At 47.1% G+C, this 20,316-nt stretch overlaps 1 protein-coding gene and 1 long non-coding RNA gene across 6 annotated transcripts in view; one reads left to right on the top strand and one right to left on the bottom strand.

Moving 5' to 3' along the window:
* DEUP1 (deuterosome assembly protein 1) overlaps positions 1–5,162 on the bottom strand; it is a 72,769-nt gene extending 67,607 nt beyond the window's left edge. For 2 of the 4 annotated variants that reach the window (XM_074956606.1, XM_074956614.1), the window contains exons 1-2: positions 4,935–5,158; positions 626–695 (exon numbers count right to left, since the gene is read on the bottom strand). In XM_074956606.1, the coding sequence (XP_074812707.1) occupies positions 626–669 (44 nt within the window). In that variant the 5' untranslated portion in view covers positions 670–695; positions 4,935–5,158. Of the gene's footprint in view, positions 1–625; positions 696–4,934 lie in introns of all 4 variants that reach the window. The other 2 variants (XM_074956620.1, XM_074956626.1) reach the window with 2 other exon arrangements.
* A 3,526-nt stretch (positions 5,163–8,688) lies between these two features.
* Positions 8,689–16,038, top strand: LOC141989699 (uncharacterized). Of its 2 annotated transcripts, none has more exons than XR_012640025.1 (3): positions 8,689–9,556; positions 12,468–12,553; positions 13,244–16,038. It is a non-coding gene; the product is annotated as an uncharacterized LOC141989699 (long non-coding RNA). The 2 variants fall into 2 exon arrangements; XR_012640024.1 differs by having other exon boundaries at positions 13,241–16,038.
* Positions 16,039–20,316: the final 4,278 nt, after the last annotated feature.

Raw genomic sequence — 20,316 nt, 5'->3', positions numbered from 1 at the left:
GTCAGTAACTAATTAAGAGGTTCACAATCTGGCCCGTGTTTATATGTCTTCTTTAGAAAGGTTGTATATTGAGATTACAGATGAAATGATGGTATATATTTTGTGTCAGAGTTAAGACTGTTCTGTTGTGATAAAAATGCATTTCTTAATACTTGATAAAACTAACGTACTTATGTTTATTATGTAGGCAACCTAAGATTAATTATATCTTTAACTTTTAATTTCCTTGCTCTTAAGAGCTTGGGTTTTGTAAATGATGTGATAGGTATCTATACTACTGTTGCTTAGCAACTTTAACTGTCCTTTCTTTTTAAAAAAATTTAAAGAAAATACTTAGGGATTCCAAAAATAGCTCACACATCTTTCTTTTGTCCATATAAATTAAAATAGTTTTAAAAATTTAAATAAACGACAGACAGGCATCAGATTATTAAAATTACCATGGAGTGAGTACCCTAATAGGTACTGCCCTACCTAATAGTGACTACTACTTCTCCATAATACACATAGAAAAAGCAATGAAGAGTATGGGAGAAGAATTATCTTCTACATCTTTAAAAAAACAAAAAACAAAAATTCAATTCCATTAAGGGCTCCAACCCCCAAAACAGAAGTCAGTGCTTACCCAACCACAAATTGTTCCTGCAACACTTGCAATTTCTGCTCCATTTCCCCCTCCAGATTGTTCTTTTAAACTGTCAAAAGAAAACAATGAAATAAAATAATTTAGACTCTTATGTGTATACTTATACAGCCATTCACTACATGTGGAGTGTTTCAACTTTTTTTAAATTTTGTAACTTTTCAATTGCAAATACCCCACACACCCTGAATTGTGGAGTAGCTCTGTGGAATAGCTCACAGTGAGTATGGCACTGGGATCTGGAGTAATCCCAACTCTGTGACAACAGCTGTTGGAGTTGATGCAACACTGGGGTTTAGAGGAGCCCTGGCTCTGTTGGTTGGTGGCTGTGAGGTAACTCTGGGGATAGAGCAGCCCCTCTCCATGGTAGAGACACCATGTCAGTTGGGTTTGGATCAATTCCAGCTGTGTGGTGGCAGCACAGGCTAGAGAGGAGCAACAAACCTAGGGTTTAGAGAAACTCCAGTCCTGTGGTGGCAATAGTTGGAGTGAGTGTGAAATTTAGGCTTGGCACAGTCCTAGCTCTGCAGCAATGAGTTGGAGAAGTCCTGACACTCGGGTTCAGAGTAGGGCTGTCAAGCGATTAAAAAAATTAATTGTGATTAATTGCACAATTAATCACGCTGTTAAACAATAATAGAATACCATTTATTTACATATTTTTGGATGTTTTCCACATTTTCAAATATATTGATTTCAATTTCAACACAGAATACGAAGCGTACATTGCTCACTTTATATTTTTTATAAATATTTGAACTGTAAAAATAAATAGTATTTTTCAATTCACTTAATACAAGTACTGTAGTGCAATCTCTTTATCATGAAAGTTGAACTTACAAATGTAGAATTATGCACAAAAAATAACTGCATTCAAAAATAAAACAATGTCAAACTTTAGTGCCTACAAGTCCACTCAGTCCTACTACTTCTTCAGCCAATTGCTCAGACAAACAAGTTTGCTTATATGTGCAGGAGACAATGCTGCCCGCTTCTTGTTTACAATGTCACCTGAAAGTGAGAACAGGCGTTCGCATGGCACTATTGTAGCCAGCATTGGAAGATATTTATGTGCCAGATGCGCTAAAGATTCATATGTTCCTTCATGCTTCAAACACCATTCCAGAGGACATGCATCCATGTTGATGATGGGTTCTGCTCAATAACGATCCAAAGCAGTGCAGACTGACACATGTTCATTTTCATCATCTGAGTCAGATGCCACCAGTAGAAAGTTGATTTTCTTTTTTGGTGGTTTGGGTTCTGTAGTTTCTGCATTGAGTGTTGATCTTTTAAGACTTCTGAAAGTATGCTCCACAGCTCGTCCCTCTCAGATTTTGGAAGGCACTTCAGATTCTTAAATCTTGGGTCCAGTGCTAGACCGATCTTTAGAAATCTCACATTGGTACCTTCTTTACATTTTGTCAAATCTGCCGTGAAAATGTTCTTAAAACGAACAACATGCTGGATCATCATCCGAGACTGCTATAACATGACATATATTGCAGGTAAAACACAGAGCAGGATACATACAATTCTCCCCCAGGGAATTCAGTCACAAATTCAATTAAAATTTTATTTTTGTTACAAACATCATCAGCATGGAAGCATGTCCTCTGGAATGGTGGCCAAAGCATGACAGGGCATACGAATGTTTAGCATATCTGGCATGTAAATACCTTGCAATGTTGGCTACAAAAGTGCCATGGGAATGCCTGTTCTCACTTTCAGGTGACATTGTAAATAAGAAGCGAATAACATTGTCTCCCATAAATGTAAACAAACTTGTTTGTCTTAGCGATTGGCTGAACAAGAAGTAGGACTGCGTGGACTTGTAGGCTCTAAAGTTTTATATTGTTTTGTTTTTGAGTACAGTTATGTAACAAAAAAAATGTACATTTGTAAATTGCATTTTCATGATAAAGAGATTGCACTACAGTACTTGTATGAGGTGAATTGAAAAATACTATTTATCATTTTTACAGTGCAAATATTTAATACATTTAAATTGGTATTCTATTGTTTAACAGTACGATTAAAACTGTGATTAATCATGATTAATTATTTGAGTTAATCGTGTGAGTTAACTGCAATTAATCGACAGTCCTAGTTCAGAGCATTCCTGGATTCACAGGACACTCTGATTCACACAGGCTCTGGCTCTATGATGGAGAGCCGGAAAGGTCATGAACGTTACATTAATGTTGAAAGAAACTCCGGACTCTTGGTGGTAGTACTTGGTGTGGGTGCAAAACCTGAATTCTGAGAAGCCCTGAATTCATGGTGGTGGCAGCAGCATGACAATAGGGTTTGGAACAGCCTCATCTTTGTGGAGTGAAGGACAAGAAACAGGAAAAGTAACACTGGGGTGTGGAGTTGACCCAGCACTTTGGTAAAGGTGGATCAAAGGAGGAGTGAAAACAGGGTGTAGAGCAGCTCCAGTTGGAGTGAATGTGTCACTGGGGTGCAGAGCAGCCAAGCTCCTTGGCTCTGCAGAGGCAGATCAGACTATACACTATATGTAGAGCACCACTGACTCTGAGGGACCAGGTACCAGTCAGAGTAAGGCTGACACAAGGCATGTGAGCAGGAACATGGCTCTGTGGTGGCAGGGAGCAGTCAGAGTGAGGCTGACACTGGCATGGTGGTGGGAGGGCAGACCCAGCTCTGCGGGGGCAGAGACCGGTCAGAGTGAAGCTGACACTGGCACAGGGGTGGGAGGGCAGCCCCAGCTCTGCAGGGACCAATCAGGGTGTGGCTGGCACTGGCACAGGAGGAGGGCAGCCCCAGCTCAGTGGGGGCAGGGACCAGTTGGGGTGATACTGAACTTGGCATAGGAGGAGGGCAGCCCCGGCTCAGTGTGGGCAGGGACCAGTCAGGGTGAGGCTGGCACTGGTACAGGGAGGCAGCGACCTGTCGGGGTGTCACTGACACTGGTGGGGGGGCAGAAACAAATTGGGGTGAGGCTGGCAGTGGCACGGGGAGCAGGGACCTGTCAGGGTGTCGCTGGCACTGGCACAAGGGCAGGGACCTGGTTCTCTGGGGGCAGGGAGCAGTCGGGGGGAGGCCGGCGCGTGCACGGGGGGGGCAGGGAGCAGTCGGGGGGAGGCTGGCGCGGGCACGGGGAGGGCAGGGAGCAGTCGGGGGAGGCCGGCGCGGGCGGGGGCAGGGAGCAGTCGGGGGAGGCCGGCGCTGGCAGGGGAGGGTGACCGGGAGCAGTCGCGGGGAGGCCAGCGCGGGCACGGGGGCGGGGACAGGGACAGGGAGCAGTCGGGGGGAGGCCGGCGGGGGCAGGGAGCAGTCGGGGGCAGGCCGGCACGGGGGCGGGGGCAGGGAGCAGTCGGGGGCAGGCCGGCGCGGGCACGGGGGCGAGGGCAGGGAGCAGTCGGGGGCAGGCCGGCGCGGGCACGGGGGCGAGGGCAGGGAGCAGTCGGGGGCAGGCCGGCGCGGGCACGGGGGCGAGGGCAGGGAGCAGTCGGGGGCAGGCCGGCGCGGGCACGGGGGCGGGGGCAGGGAGCAGTCGGGGGCAGGCCGGCACGGGGGCGGGGGCAGGGAGCAGTCGGGGGCAGGCCGGCGCGGGCACGGGGGCAGGGAGCAGTCGGGGGCAGGCCGGCGCGGGCGCGGGGGCGGGGGCAGGGAGCAGTCGGGGGCAGGCCGGCGCCGGCACGGGGGCGGGGGCAGGGAGCAGGGAGCAGTCGGGGGGAGGCCGGCGCCGGCACGGGGGCGGGGGTGGGGAGCAGTCGGGGGGAGGCCGGCGCGGGCACTGGGGCGGGGGCAGGGAGCAGTCGGGGGGAGGCCGGCACGGGGGCGGGGGCAGGGAGCAGTCGGGGGCAGGCCGGCGCGGGCACGGGGGCGGGGGCAGGGAGCAGTCGGGGGCAGGCCGGCGCGGGCACGGGGGCGGGGGCAGGGAGCAGTCGGGGGCAGGCCGGCACGGGGGCGGGGGCAGGGAGCAGTCGGGGGGAGGCCGGCGCGGGCACGGGGAAGGGGGCAGGGAGCAGTCGGGGGCAGGCCGGCGCGGGCACGGGGACGGGGGCAGGGAGCAGTCGGGGGGAGGCCGGCGCGGGCACGGGGACGGGGGCAGGGAGCAGTCGGGGGGAGGCCGGCGCGGGCACGGGGACGGGGGCAGGGAGCAGTCGGGGGGAGGCCGGCGCGGGCACGGGGACGGGGGCAGGGAGCAGTCGGGGGCAGGCCGGCGCGGCCACGGGGGGGGGCAGGGAGCAGTCGGGGGCAGGCCGGCGCTGGCACGGGGCAGGGCCCTGGCTCTGGGGAACACCCCTTGGGGGACGCTCACGCCGGGTGGGAGCTGGCGGTGGAGCGGCCTCCAGACCCCAGGGCTTGCGGCGGCTGCTCAGCTTCCGACGCCGCGCTGCAGGATCCCTCCGCTCTTGCCGCTCCCCAGGGCTGACGCGGGCAGCTCCCGGCCTGGCTGCTGCTCTGCTCCTGCGGGCGGGCGTGCGCCGGCCACAGCGCGACCCCAGATCCCCGGCACCCGCGAGCCCGCCCCGGCTGCCGCCTTCCCGCACCCCGCGGCGGTTGCTGGACCTGCCTGGCGGCTTCCCTCGTTACCAGGGCAACGCGAAAGGCCACGGGGCGGAGGCGCGGTGCGGGGGGCGCGGGCTGAGGGGCGGGGGGGCTGAGGAAAGGAGCTGGGGCGCGGCCGGGCAAAGGGTCAGGCTCAGGGTCTGCGACCAGGGCAGTTGTCGGGGACGGGGCGGTGAGGGGACAGAGCAGAGTGGGGATGTGACAGGGTTGGGGAGGGGACAGCGAATGGGGCAGAGGGGGAGGGGAGGGGAGGGGGGAGGCACTGCCAGCGTTGGGGAGGGCAGGGGGCAGAATGGGAGGGGATGGGGCAGGCACTGACAGGGTTGGAGAGGGGACGGGGCAGGCACTGACAGCATTGGGGAGGGCAGGGGGCAGAGTGGGAGGGAAGGGGGCAGGCACTGACAGGGTTGGGGAGGGCTGGGGAGAGGGCAGAGTGGGAGGGGACGGGGCAGGCACTGACAGGGTTGGAGAGGGGACGGGGCAGGCACTGACAGCATTGGGGAGGGCAGGGGGCAGTGTGGGAGGGGAGGGGGCAGGCACTGACAGGGTTGGGGAGGGTTGGGGAAGGGGCAGAGTGGGAGGGGACAGGGCAGGCACTGACAGGGTTGGGGAGGGGAGGGGGCAGGCACTGACAGGGTTGGGAAGGGTTGGGGAAGGGGCAGAGTGGGAGGGGAGGGGGCAGGCACTGACAGGGGAGGGGAGGGGGCAGGCACTGACAGGGTTGGGGAGGGTTGGGGAAGGGGCAGAGCGGGAGGGGAGGGGGCAGGCACTGACAGGGTTGGGGAGGGCAGGGGGGGGCAGAGTGGGAGCAGACGGGGAAGGCACTGACAGGGTTGGGGAGGGGAGGGGGCAGGCACTGACAGGGTTGGGGAGGACAGGGGAGGAGGCAGAGTGGGAGGGGACGGGGCAGGCACTGACAGCGTTGGGGAGGGCTGGGGAGGGGGCAGGCACTGACAGGGTTGGGGAGGGCTGGGGAGGGGGCAGAGTGGGAGGGGACGGGGCAGGCACTGACGGGGTTGGAGAGGGGACGGGGCAGGCACTGACAGCATTGGGGAGGGCAGGGGGCAGAGTGGGAGGGGAGGGGGCAGGCACTGACAGGGTTGGGGAGGGTTGGGGAAGGGGCAGAGTGGGAGGGGACAGGGCAGGCACTGACAGGGTTGGGGAGGGGAGGGGGCAGGCACTGACAGGGTTGGGAAGGGTTGGGGAAGGGGCAGAGTGGGAGGGGAGGGGGCAGGCACTGACAGGGTTGGGGAGGGTTGGGGAAGGGGCAGAGTGGGAGGGGAGGGGGCAGGCACTGACAGGGTTGGGGAGGGGAGGGGGCAGGCACTGACAGGGTTGGGGAGGGCAGGGGAGGGGGCAGAGTGGGAGCAGACGGGGAAGGCACTGACAGGGTTGGGGAGGGGAGGGGGCAGGCACTGACAGGGTTGGGGAGGACAGGGGAGGAGGCAGAGTGGGAGGGGACGGGGCAGGCACTGACAGCGTTGGGGAGGGCTGGGGAGGGGGCAGGCACTGACAGGGTTGGAGAGGGGATGGGGCAGGCACTGACAGCATTGGGAAGGGCAGGGGGCAGAGTGGGAGGGAAGGGGGCAGGCACTGACAGGGTTGGGGAGGGCAGGGGGCAGAGTGGGAGGGGACGGGGCAGGCACTGACAGGGTTGGGGAGGGGGCAGAGTGGGAGGGGACGGGGCAGGCACTGACAGGGTTGGGGAGGGGAGGGGGCAGAGTGGGAAGGGACGGGGCAGGCACTGACAGGGTTGGGCTGCGTAGGGGAGGGGGCTGAGTGTGAGGGTTTGGGGGCTGGCAGGTAAGGGCTCTGGCTGAGGGGGTGCTGGCTCTTGGTTGGGGATGGAGATGAGGGGTTCAGGGTTCAGGAGGGTGCTGCAGGTTGAGGCAGGGGGTTGGGTGCAGAGGGGGTTAGGGCTCCATCTGGGGGTGTGGGCTCTGGGTTGGGGCTGGGGATGAGGGGCTCAGGAGGGGACTTCAGGCTGGGGATGGAGCAGAGGAGCTCAGGGTGTGGGAGGGGGTTCTGGGCTGGAGCAGGGGGTTGGGGTGCAGGGGGAATGAAGGCTCCATCTGTGGTTGTGGGCTCTGGGTTGGGGCAGGGGGTTGGAGTGCAGGGACGATGAGGGCTCCATCTGGGGTTGCGGGCTCTGGGCTCTGGATTGGGGCCGGGGATGAGGAGTTTGGAGTGCAGTAGGGGGCTCCAGGTTTGTGGGGGCTCAGGGCTAGGGCAGAGGGTTAGGGCTCAGGGTTGGGGTGCAGCGGGGGGGGGGCTAAGCAGTTAGCGGCGCAGCGGGGGGGCTAAGGCAGGTTTTCTGCCTGTCTTGGCACTGCGGACCGCGCTGCATCCGGGTAGCGGCCAGCAGGTCTGCCTCCTAGGCGGAGGCGTGGCAGGAGGTTCTGCGCGCTGCTCTCCCCCACAGGCATCACCCTCGCAGCTCCCATTGGCTGTGGTTCCTGGCCAATGGGAGTGTGTAGCCAGTGCTCGGGGCAGGTGGAGCCCCGTGGCCCCGCTGCCTAGGAGCTGGACCTGCTGGCCACTTCCGGGGCACAGCACGGAGCCAGGGCTGGTAGGGACTAGCCTGCCTTAGCTCCGCAGAACCGCCGACCAGACTTTTAACGGCCTGCTCAGTGGTGCTGACCGGAGCCGCCAGGGTCCCTTTTCTACCGGGTGTTCCGGTAAAAAACTGGACACCTGGTTACCTTACCTATCACACTCTACCCTGTCTCCGAACCCCTGATCTCACTGCCCAAGGCCTTCCATGCCCTGCCCCTCATACTCAGTACTATTCCTTCACCACCCCAACCCTGTCATTGCCTGTCCTTGCTTTATACTCTGCCCCCTCCCTTCCCACACCCAAGCCTGTCATTGCCTGCCCCAAATCCTTATACTTAGCCCCCTCCCTTCCCCATCCCAACCCTGTCATTGCCGGCCCTGTCCCCTCACACTCTGCCCCTCCCCTGCCCATCCCAACCCTGTCATTGCCTGCCCCATCCCCTCAAGCTCACACTCTCCTTCCTAACCATGTTCTTTACAAAAAAATCAAATTTTAAAGACTAGCTAATAATAAAATGAAATGCAAAATTTCCAAAAAGTTTGCTCCCTCCCATTCTTTAGCTCAGTGATCAGTAACAAGTACCTCGTGGGACAACTAATTTTCTTTTGCAGCTTCCATGAAGGTCACTAAAAATTATGTTTCCACTTTGAAAATTTGAGTTCACTTAATTTTTCTATTTTTAAAATTTATTTTCATTAGTATTCTTTTTTTATAATGTCTTCGAAATGCTTCATGCTACCTTCTTAGTTGAACCCCCTTTGGCATATTTACTTAATGCAACAAAATTAGTTTGAACTGACCAAGGCAAGCTGTTTATTTTTATCACATACCTGAAGTGTTTGAAATATAATGGTCATGGCTCTAACTATGGATTTTTATATTCTTCTGGTTTAGGACACCTTTAAAAACACATTCAGAGGATTTAAATTCATGTCCTGGGAATGCCAGCAAACTTTAATGATTTAATTATTTGTCTCTTGGTTTTGTTACTTATTATGGAGCAGTTGAAGCTAACTTTTCAAGCCCAATTTTCAACCTACATACATGAATTTTTTCCAGAGTAACTAATCATTCTGAAATTTCACTACCACATTTCCTACTCCGATAGAGTTTTTCAGGGAATTTTGGGGGGGAAAACAGAAAAATAGTATTAAAATTATAAGCTGAGGTTTTCAAAGCTGCCTAGGGAACTAAGAAGCACAATTCCCATTGAAATCAGTTGGAGTTGTGATTCTAAATCTCCTACATGCCTTTGAAAAGCCTCAGCTCCGTTGTCTAAAATGTCCTTGTTATTGACTTTTTCAGAAATGTTTTTGTTTATTTTTGCTCATCTCTCCAAAATAGCTGGGCTAAAATCACAAAATTTGTTTTGTTTTGTTGGCCTTACTTAGAAGAGATGCCTTATAGAGTTTGGAGTGACTGGGGTGAGGGGAGGAATATATTACAAAGATATACACTAATAAAGAACTTGTGAGGAATACACATACCTCATTTTACATTAGCCAGGGAACAAGTTAACTAGAGTTATTGGAGCCTATATATAAATAAAAGGCAGTGGAAAGCTAGAGTCAGGCCCTGTGGTGGGTGAGGGGAAGAGGAGTGTCTCTCCCCCAGAACAGGACAGGGACAAGACAAAGAGCTGGGTCTGCCATATTAGCAATGTGAGTTTTATTCCCTGCTCTGGCAGAAGTTCTCTTCTCTATAAAATGGGGGGAATGATAGTTGTCTGCATCACAGGGAGAGAAGTGTGAAGCCTTTCTCAATAATAACGGTTGGGAAGTTCACAGAAATATTAACAGCTGTCAGTGGAAGAGGTGAGACTTGAATTTAAATTATATTCATAAAGACAGGTTTCAGAGTAACAGCCGTGTTAGTCTGTATTCGCAAAAAGAAAAGGAGTACTTGTGGCACCTTAGAGACTAACCAATTTATTTGAGCATAAGCTTTTGTGAGCTACAGCTCACTTCATCGGATGCATACTGTGGAACTTTCCACAGTATGCATCCGATGAAGTGAGCTGTAGCTCACGAAAGCTTATGCTCAAATAAATTGGTTAGTCTCTAAGGTGCCACAAGTACTCCTTTTCTTATATTCATAAAAATATTCACTCTGCCAACATGTTATACTATGAGAATATATAGAACTGCTATATAACTTAATATTTCCTGGGAATATATTCATTTTGAGTATTTGGTACACATTTAATAATATATAAAATGAACAATATATATTCAACAGCATATTTCCTTAACAGAACAAACAAGGGGACAAAGTTAATATTGGTTGGCTGGTGTAAATCAGATGGGGTGGTATTACATGAAGGTTTATATGCCTAGTAGGAAGTAGGAGAGCCCTTAATTTTTCATTTCCAGATTTTTAACATTTGAATTTTTTAAATGTGTAGAATTTTTGTAATGGAAATGTAAAAATGTAAAAATATTTTTAGTGTTAGTTGGAGTGCATTTAAGCATTTTTAACTGTAATTCTTTTTAAACAAAGGTTTTAGTTTGCGAATATATGTATGTTTAGTTTTGTAATCCTGGGTGGTATATTTGGCGACACAATAGCCTGTTCCTGTCCTCACAGTGTCTCTTAACAGTTCTTAAATGTTTGCTGAAGGAGCTTATCTTTACCCATTCTTTTTCCTTCCTGCTTGTTTTTCCCAACAGCCCCCCAGTAAATTAAACCAATATATTCATATAGCAAACATCCCATTATCCAGGTCAACATACAGTATTAATTTATTCAGTAATTACACAGAGCAGCTCCAAATCCATCACACTAGTATCACTAAGAACTGGCACTTTTTTATGGTAAAGAAAAGCTATTTATTCATGAGAGCGTGTGCATCAGCCCTGCTGGGTAAGCATGGTTGAGACACAGGGTACTGTAGCTCCATGTTCTGGTCTAAAAGTGGGAGAATTTTGGGATTCCACCCCAGGATAGGTAAAGGAATGAGGCGAACACCAAGGGGGTGCACTCAGAGAAATCAAAATGACACAGAAGTGCGGCTAGCCCTGTAATGGGGACAACTAGTATCTCAACCTTTTATATGTCATGATCACAAGGGGAAATGCAAGGTAGTAGTGTATGTGGAGAAAAGAAATTATTCTCCTAAAGCTTCCTGCTTGTATGACTTTCTAGAGACTCAGGATGGTGTTTAGCACTACTACATCTTCTTTTGTTGCAGTGTATCTGCTTACATTGTTGTTGCTACTGCAGCATAAGACAATTTGACAGGTTTACAATAAAAGGGTCTTCTGGGGATGACTCTCACCTTAGCAGTGTGGAGATGTTTTCAGTGCTCCATAAAAAGTAATGTGTTTTGGCTAACGTTCTTACTTATCAGAAAATGGCAAATCCTTCCAGGTATCTATCAATGATTAATAAGAGGGAAAAGAGGCAGAAAAATATGACTGTGTCAGATCTCATATGGTGCCATATTGTGCTACAAATCACCTCGCCATACAAGAACACACTAAAAATTCAGCTTAGCCTGTATTAGATTAGAAACTATTCCTGTTAATACAGGCAAGTTCTAGAAAAAGCTATTTTGTCTTCTCTGCAACATAAATTTGAATGTAAGCATTCAAAGTGAATATGGAATACATAGAATGTCAACTGTATATTTTATTTTAATCTTAAATTTAATTTATTTTATGCCATCTCCACCCTTTCAGTTTTTAATGGCGTAGGTTTTTATACATTGGAGAAATTGTTTTTGATAGGGGAGCTTGGAGTCTTGGCAGCTGGGTAGGAGACCGTTGAGGCTTTTGGAACCTTGGAAGATATGTGAGGCAGTTTGGGATTGTGATATAAACACACTAGATGGATATTTCTGCTAAAATGATGTGTAGTGAAATAACTAACAATGTTAGGATTTTGATTGTCACCCTTGGGTTTCAGCATTAACAATCCATTGAGATGAATAAGGGACATTCACACCTCTGAGAGCTATTGTTTCAGGCTATCTGCATATTAGGAAGAGAACACTATATTGGTTATATTCAGTTCAAACTTTGTTCCTACCCTTGTATAGATTATGTCCCCTTCCATATTTTTATACCCTTTAGCTTTGTTTCTCCCCTTAAATGCTCTTATCTGAACGTTTTTACCCCACTACAGAATCAATGGCAATTACACTACAATTGCATCCTCTTTTTATATAGTGTAGTCCCTTGGTTATCCACTTACAAGCTCAGAATCAAACTCATTCTATGCAAATAGAATCATAGAAATGGAAGGGACCTCGAGAGATCATCTAGGCCAGTCCCCTGCACTCAAGGCAGGACTAAGTATTATCTAGATCTGATACTGTTCCCCTGTTTGTATAGAATCAGCATAACATCTTCACAAAATGAATTGTATAGGGAAGAGATCAGGAAGTTCTATTCTTCTGTCTCATAACACAAGGGGATGTTTAGTGAATTTAAAAGATGACAAAATTCAGAACTGACACAAAAAATGGAAAATTTTTCACACAACAAATAAGTGGACTAGGAACTCATTGCCACAGGATGTTATTGAGGCCAAGAATTTAGGAAAATTTAAAAAGGAACTGGACACTTATATGGCTATCAAGAATATCCAGAATTATCGTAATTAATGATAAAACTTTCAGAGGGATATTAAACCTCATGCTTCAGGGCTTAACAGTCTCTAATCATTTGATATCAGATGAGACCTAATGTGGGTCTTAGCTTATCCTACATCTGTTTACTGCAGGGTTTTTACACCTTCCTCTGAAGCACCTGATACTGGCTACTGGCAAAGACAGGATACTGGACTAGATGGACCTCATGTCTGATCTGGTAGGGCAATTCTTATGTTCCTATCCACATCTATGGTTTATTTCTAAACTTTAACACTGTAGATACAGACCTGAATTTTAGAAAGTTACTCGTGCTTTTGGGAGCTTTTATTTTTGGGTGGCTAACTTCAGACCCTTTAAAGACACCTGATTATTAAAGGGGCTGAACATCTGTGATAATACTTGATTTTTTTGAGCAAGAGGCTACATTTGAATATTGCTTGGTTTAGGAGCCAGTCAGGCTGCTCATCTTTAAGGAGTAAAGTAACAAGAAAACCCCAGTGCCTAGATGGAGTGCTAGCCAGAGGCTGACAAAATAGTAGAGCAACCTACTGCCAGGTGTAATGGATTCTAGCCAGAGAAAAGAAAAGGAGAACTTGTGGCACCTTAGAGACTAACAAATTTATCTGAGCATAAGCTTTTGTGAGCTACAGCTCACTTCATCGGATGCAACTTGCACCCTTTGGCATCCTTGTTCCAATACCAATAAAATTTGTTAATCTTTTAGATTGTACATAGATATTATAATCTGAATTTACAGTTATAGTATAAGGAAAGTAACTGAAATCTCCTGGATGGTACTACTTGTTAGGAATAAGTGGGGAAAATGAATAACTTTGGGCCATTACAGTTCATACTATTACCTCTTGCATTTATATGATCCGGTAATGGTGTCTGTGTTCTCCAGCAGGTCTTTCTGAATCCATGCCCTGGTAGACTGCCCTTCATGAGGAGGGACCGAATGAAGATTCATAAGTTCATAAATTTTGAGGCCAGAAGGGACCATTACATCAAGAGTCTGACCTCCCATATATCACAGGCCATTAATTTTCACCCACTGAGCCCAATAATTTGTGTTTGACTGAAGCGTAAGTTGGGTTTGACTAAAGCATATGTTCCTGAAAGCCATCTAGTCTTGATTTGAAGACTCTAAGATATGGAGAATCTACCACTTCTCTTAATAGTTAGTTCCAATGGTTAATCACCATCACTGTTAAATAATTGTGCCTAATTTCTAATTTGAATTTGTCAGCCCACTGGTGGTTCTTGTGCCTTTCTTCACTAGAGTAAAGAGCCCTTCAGTCACCAGTATTTTCTTTCCTTGAAAAGAAAAGTGTTGAAAGTACTTAAACACTGTAATCAGTTTACCTCTCAATCTTTTTGACAAACTAAACTGATTTAGCTCCAAATGTCTCTCACTGTAAGGCATTTTTTCTGGCCCTGAATCATTTTTGTGTCTCTTTTCTGCACACTATTCAGGTTTTCTAGATTCTTTTCAAAATATGGACACCAGAATTGTTTGCAGTATTCTGTTATTGATCTCACCAATGTTGTTTACAGAAGTAAAATCAACTGCCTACTCCTGTTTGCTACTCCCCTGTTTATAAGGATCTCATTAGCCATTTTTGCCACAGCATTGCACTGGGAGTTCATATTGAGTTGTATGTCCACTGTGACCCCTAAATCCTTGTCACAGTCACTGCTTTCCAGGATACAGTCCTCCATCCTCTAGGTATGACCTGCATTTTTTGATCCTAGATGTATAACTTTGCATTTGACTGTATTGAAATACATTTTGTTTGAATGGGCCGAATGGGCGCTTACCAAATGATCCAGGCTGTCTATATGACTTCTCTGTCGCCATCATTATTTTATCACTCCGTTAATCTTTGTGTCATCGAACATTTTATTCATGAAAATGTTGAATAGCCTCAGGCTTATACCAATCCTTGCAAAACCCCATTTGATGATTCCCCATTGACAGCTACTTTTTGAGTTCTGTCAGTTAGCCAGTTCTTAATCCATTTAATGTGTGCTTTGATATTATATGGTGCTAAATTTTCAAATCAGAAAGGCATGCAGTACTATGTCAAATGCCTTACAAAGATCTGTTACATCTTCATAGTTACTTTTATCAATCAAACTTTTAATCATTGATATCAAAGAATGAAATCAGATTTGTTTGACAAGACCTATTCCATAAACCCATGTTGACTGGCACTAGTTATATTCCTATCCTTCAGTTCTTTATAGATTGAATCCCAAATCAGCTTTTCCATTATTTTGCCCAGGATTGATGTCAGGTTAACAATATAGTTACCTGTGTGGTGCTCAATGATCATTCAGGCCCCAATCCTCAATAGGTATTTACACTCCTAACTTCCCATGAGTTAGGAGTATAAATGCCTTTGAGGATCTGGGCCTCAGTGCTTAAGATGCTTGCAAGAAATCTGCTTTATTTTGTGTCTGTCTGTGAATAACAACAAGAGCTTCATAGTGCCCTGCCCAAACTCTGTTTAGGAAGACTAATGCTTAAAGGCATAGTTCCCCAATACCATATCTTCCCTTCCAAACCCAAATGTAACTCTTAAAACAACCAAACATTAATATAACAATTACAAATGCTTATACTAATAACTAAACTTGCCACCAATGTTCAACTAGTCTTTGAGGTGCCAGCGCTATCACCTGGATCTTCAGGGCTCCCCTGCAACATCAGCACTACTGCTGTCAGGAAGTGGCAAGTCCACTTGGTCTGATTGCCCAGGCCCTGAGGCTCTGTTGTCTCAACCTGCTGTGGCTGTTGCCCCAAAATACTGTTGTCATAATCTGTATCTAAAAAGGTGTCATGTAAGGTATCGTATGGAAATCAGTAACACACTGATCATTATTATTGTGTGATGTATGTACTAGGTGCTGTATAGAGAATTATAGATGTGTGCTAGAAATATGTTCTTAAAAGGTGATTGCAAGCAATGCAAAAGCCCAGCCTGTCCGAGACAAAGGAATGTTGGTTCGTCCGTTTTCCTGTGGCTGCAATATAAATTGAGCCAGGTAATACTTCAGAAGACAATGAAAAGTATATGCACAGGAAAGGTAAACAAAGCCATAAGGCTAAATGTGGTGAGGGGGAGGCCATTTAACGAGCATAGTGGGGGATGGAGCCTGCAACCCCAGGAAGCCTTCCCAGCTTTTGAAACAGATACAACAGAGTTTTGGAAATATAAGCAGAATGAGAAAGCTGTTTTGGCATCCATCAGCAGGCAGACAAAGGGGTATCAGCAGGGCCGGATTTAGGGGCAGGCACCCAGGCAACAGTCAAGGGTGCCAGGCTTGGGGGGGGCGCCAGGCTCAGGGTGCTGTTTTTGTTGTTAGCGACAAAAGGGAAAATAGAATTTTTGAAGTAAAATGTCTCAGGTATTCTGTATGTGAATTCATTTTTCACTAACCTCCTCGAATGTTCTGGACCTCTGTAGAATCTCGTGGAACTTTCCAAACTTTCTGAGAACTACATTTTCCTTGAACCTTCTAGCATGTTGTCAGCCATGCCCTCATGAGTATATAAGAGATGTCTCCAGTCAGTGAGATCTAAGAATGAAGTGAAGTGAGAGCCCAACTGCACTATTGTGAACCTTGTTTTATTGTGTAACTGTGAAAGTGTATTTGTGCTTTAAGAATTGAAGAGTGTAAGTAGTGACTAATAAAGGACATATTTAAGGACACCAGAGATCTTTTTGAACCCCAATCTACGCAACAATATAAGAAATACTGTTACTTCTTTTCCATGTTCGCACATAATGTTTGATGATTTTCTAAGACTGCAGAACATAGACTTTTGCTCTCCTTTTGCTGTCTGTTTTCCCACATAGAAAATAAAAGATGCCTGTGGTGGGTTTCCCCACCTCTTCGGGGTGCCGCCTGGAACTGGGGTACCACTGAGCCCGCCTGACTTATCAGCCTGGGCTCCCTTTACACTGTATTGCTGAGGCAAGCCAGCCAAGCCTTCCCTTGCATTTTACCAGCACACATACAAGTAGGGACACACCCAGCTGCAGCTGTACACACACATGCTGAGATCAGCTCTGCATGGGATGGCTAGCTAAGGAATTGCCCAGTTACTCAAGTGCACATCCCTTCTGGAGTGTAAACCCAAAGTGTATCCGTCTTGCACTGCACAGAGAACTATACAATGTAAACTCATGAAATTTGCCCCCTCCCTCAGTGTGGAGAGAGAGATACACAGCTTTCTGTCCCAAGTTATGATTTCCACACACACTGGTTTTAAACAAAACAAGTTTATTAACTACAAAAGATAGATTTTAAGTGGTTATACGGGATAGTCAACCAATCAAAGCAGATGACCTAGTAAATGAAACAAACATGCAATCTAAGCTTAATATACTAAAGAAATTGGTTATAAGCAGCAAATTCTCACCCTAAATGATGTTTTAGGCAGATTGCAGAGACTTGCTTGCATCTTAAAAATCCAGATATTCCTTTTACACACTAGAAAACCCTTTAGGCTGAGCTCAGTTCTTCCCCCCAGTTCAGTCTTTTCTCAGGTGTTTTCAGCAGTCTTCCTTGTTGGGTGGGGAGTCAATAAAGAATGAACCCTGATGATGTCACTCCCCTGCCTTAAATAGTTTTTGCATAGGGCGGTAATCCTTTGTCTCTCAGTGGGGTTCCCACCCCTGGTTAGTGGAAAAATACTAATATGGAGTCCAGTACCAGGTGACTTGGTCACATGACCCTGCAGCCATAACTCAGGGTCTGTTTGTAGCATCCCCAGGAAGACTTCCCAGTGGGAGATTAGCATCTAGTCCTGTGCAAAATGAATACAAAGATACGATGCGGTAAAATTTTACAATGCCTTTGCACAAGTGTAAAAGTAAGGGAGAATGAGTCCCATTATATATAATTGGCTAAGTGGCTAAAAGAGTTTCATTGCTTGGGTTGTGGTGACAAGCTATCTATCTACAGCTATTTGACTGAAGGGCTTAATCAACTAAGAGAAAGAGGAATTGTTTAGAGTGGCCCACCGGGGCTAAACTATGAGTAATGGACTGAAACTGAGCAAAGAAAAAATGACACTTATTGTCAGGGAAAACCTTAACAGCCATGTCTGCTACACTGGAATATTGTCCAAAGGGTAATTGTGTCAGCCTTATTGCTTGAGGAATTTAGAAGTAGAGTGGACAAAGCACTCAAGAATGAGCTCTAAGAAACACTCGTCCATTGACAGGGAAATGGACAAGATGTCCTACTAAGCTTTTTTCCTCTCTAATTTTATGCTATAACAGGTCCATTATATTAATGCCTTGTAATAATAACTCAGTGACCAAATATAGCAGTGAAATGGTTCAAGAGACCAAAAAAGACCTTGAAATAAGCAGAATGTAAATTTAGCAAAGATAGCCTTTAGAAAGTCAATAGACTGGTTCACTGTGATGTCAACAAAGGTCTCTGTGTAGCTGATGTTGCCTAATTCCTGCAAACTCCTTTGAGAGCTACTTTGCAAACAGTCTTGAGAGAATCCATGCTGGTATTTCAGAGCACATTATATGTCTCGACTGAATTTGCACCATTCCAATTAGTAACAGAGCACATTAATAAAAATATATTATGTGATGTGATCATGCTTGGTATGCATTCCAACAAGACAGACAAGAACGCTGAAGCTGCAAATCAATGGTTCCTGGAAAGACTCTACTTGTTAGCTTTATTTCTTACTCATCCTGTGGAGAAACCATTATTATGTTTGCAAATGACAGGTTGATAAATCAATTTAAGATTCTTTTCCTGTTTAATTTTAATTAAGGAATAAAAGAATCGGGTTTCTCATTTTATGAGGCAATTAATTTGTCTGAAGACTCTTATCCCAGTGAAGTTTCTGCATTATTGCCTCTTCAAATGGGAGACCTAACCTTTTGTGCCACTGTACAAATAATATCATTTCTAAATGCAGTTTAGAACGTGAAATAGATTACAGCTGGCCTCTTTTTACTGCTCATATTGAGTCTGTCTCTCCCTAGTGATGCATTCCACTCTCAGCTTCAGTGTACTGAGTTCTCAGAGACCATTTATATAATCAAGCAGTGGTATGATAGGCTCAGCATGGAACCTGCGTATTATCTTTGAGAAAAAGGGCAAATGATAATGGGGGAAGTGAAAAGAGAAGACCAGCAGGGCCAGATTCTCATCTCAATTACACCCCAGTCTCATTTCAATGGGATTAGTCCATCTTGACTCCTGTATAAATAAGATCAGTGTCTGGAGGGAGGAAGCATTGCTGTAGTGGTTAGAGTAGGAGACTGCATCTCAGGATTGCTAATTGTGTTCTAAGCACTGCCACTGACTTACTGGGTGACCAGGGGGAAATCATTTAACTTCTGTCTTTCAATTTCTTTATATCTCAAAAAGAAAAAGAGTACTTGTGGCACCTTAGAGACTAACCAATTTATCTGAGCATAAGCTTTCGTGAGCTACAGCTCACTTCATCAGATGCATACCGTGGAAAGTGTAGAAGATCTTTTTATACACACAAAGCATGACAAAATGGGTGTTTACCACTACAAAAGGTTTTCTCTCCCCCCACCCCACTCTCCTGCTGGTAATAGCTTATCTAAAGTGATCACTCTCCTTACAATGTGTACGATAATCAAGGTGGGCCATTTCCAGCACAAATCCAGGGTTTAACAAGAACATCTGGGGGGGGGTAGGAAAAAACAAGGGGAAATAGGTTACCTTGCATAATGACTTAGCCACGCCCAGTCTCTATTCAAGCCTAAGTTAATTGTATCCAATTTGCAAATGGATTCCAATTCAACAGTCTCTCGCTGAAGTCTGGTTTTGAAGTTTTTTTGTTGTAATATTGCAACTTTCATGTCTATAATCGCGTGACCAGCGACATTGAAGTGTTCTCCAACTGGTTTATGAATGTTATAATTCTTGACATCTGATTTGTGTCCATTTATTCTTTTACATAGAGACTGTCCAGTTTGACCAATGTACATGGCAGAGGGGCACTGCTGGCACATGATGGCATATATCACATTGGTGGATGTGCAGGTGAACAAGCCTCTGATAGTGTGGCTGATGTTATTAGGCCCTGTGATAGTGTCCCCTGAATAGATATGTGGGCACAGTTGGCAACATGCTTTGTTGCAAGGATAGGTTCTTGGGTTAGTGGTTCTGTTGTGTGGTATGTGGTTGCTGGTGAGTATTTGCTTCAGGTTGGGAGGCTGTCTGTAGGCAAGGACTGGCCTGTCTCCCAAGATTTGTGAGAGTGTTGGGTCATCCTTCAGGGTAGGTTGTAGATCCTTAATAATGCGTTGGAGGGGTTTTAGTTGGGGGCTGAAGGTGACGGCTAGTGGCGTTCTGTTATTTTCTTTGTTAGGCCTGTCCTGTAGTAGGTGACTTCTGGGAACTCTTCGGGCTCTATCAATCTGTTTCTTCACTTCCGCAGGTGGGTATTGTAGTTGTAAGAATGCTTGATAGAGATCTTGTAGGTGTTTGTCTCTGTCTGAGGGGTTGGAGCAAATGCGGTTGTATCGCAGAGCTTGGCTGTAGACGATGGATCATGTGGTGCGGTCAGGGTGAAAGCTGGAGGCATGTAGGTAGGAATAGCGGTTTCCGGTATAGGGTGGTGTTTATGTGACCATCGTTTCCGGTATAGCGTGGTGTTTATGTGACCATCGTTTATTAGCACCATAGTGTCCAGGAAGGTGGTAGTGGGGCGGGGGTGGAGGGTGAGAAAACCTGGATTTGTGCTGGAAATGGCCCAACTTGATTATCATACACATTGTAAGGAGAGTGATCACTTTAGATAAGCTATTACCAGCAGGAGAGTGGGGTTGGGGGAGAGAAAACCTTTTGTAGTGGTAAACGCCCATTTTGTCATGCTTTGTGTGTATAAAAAGATCTTCTACTCTTTCCACAGTATGCATCCGATGAAGTGAGCTGTAGCTCACGAAAGCTTATGCT

This window comes from Natator depressus, chromosome 1, assembly GCF_965152275.1.
Source record: "Natator depressus isolate rNatDep1 chromosome 1, rNatDep2.hap1, whole genome shotgun sequence".
Lineage (NCBI taxonomy): Eukaryota > Metazoa > Chordata > Testudines > Cheloniidae > Natator > Natator depressus.
Note: the sequence above shows the minus strand (reverse complement) of the source record. Positions and strands in the feature narration are given on the sequence as shown.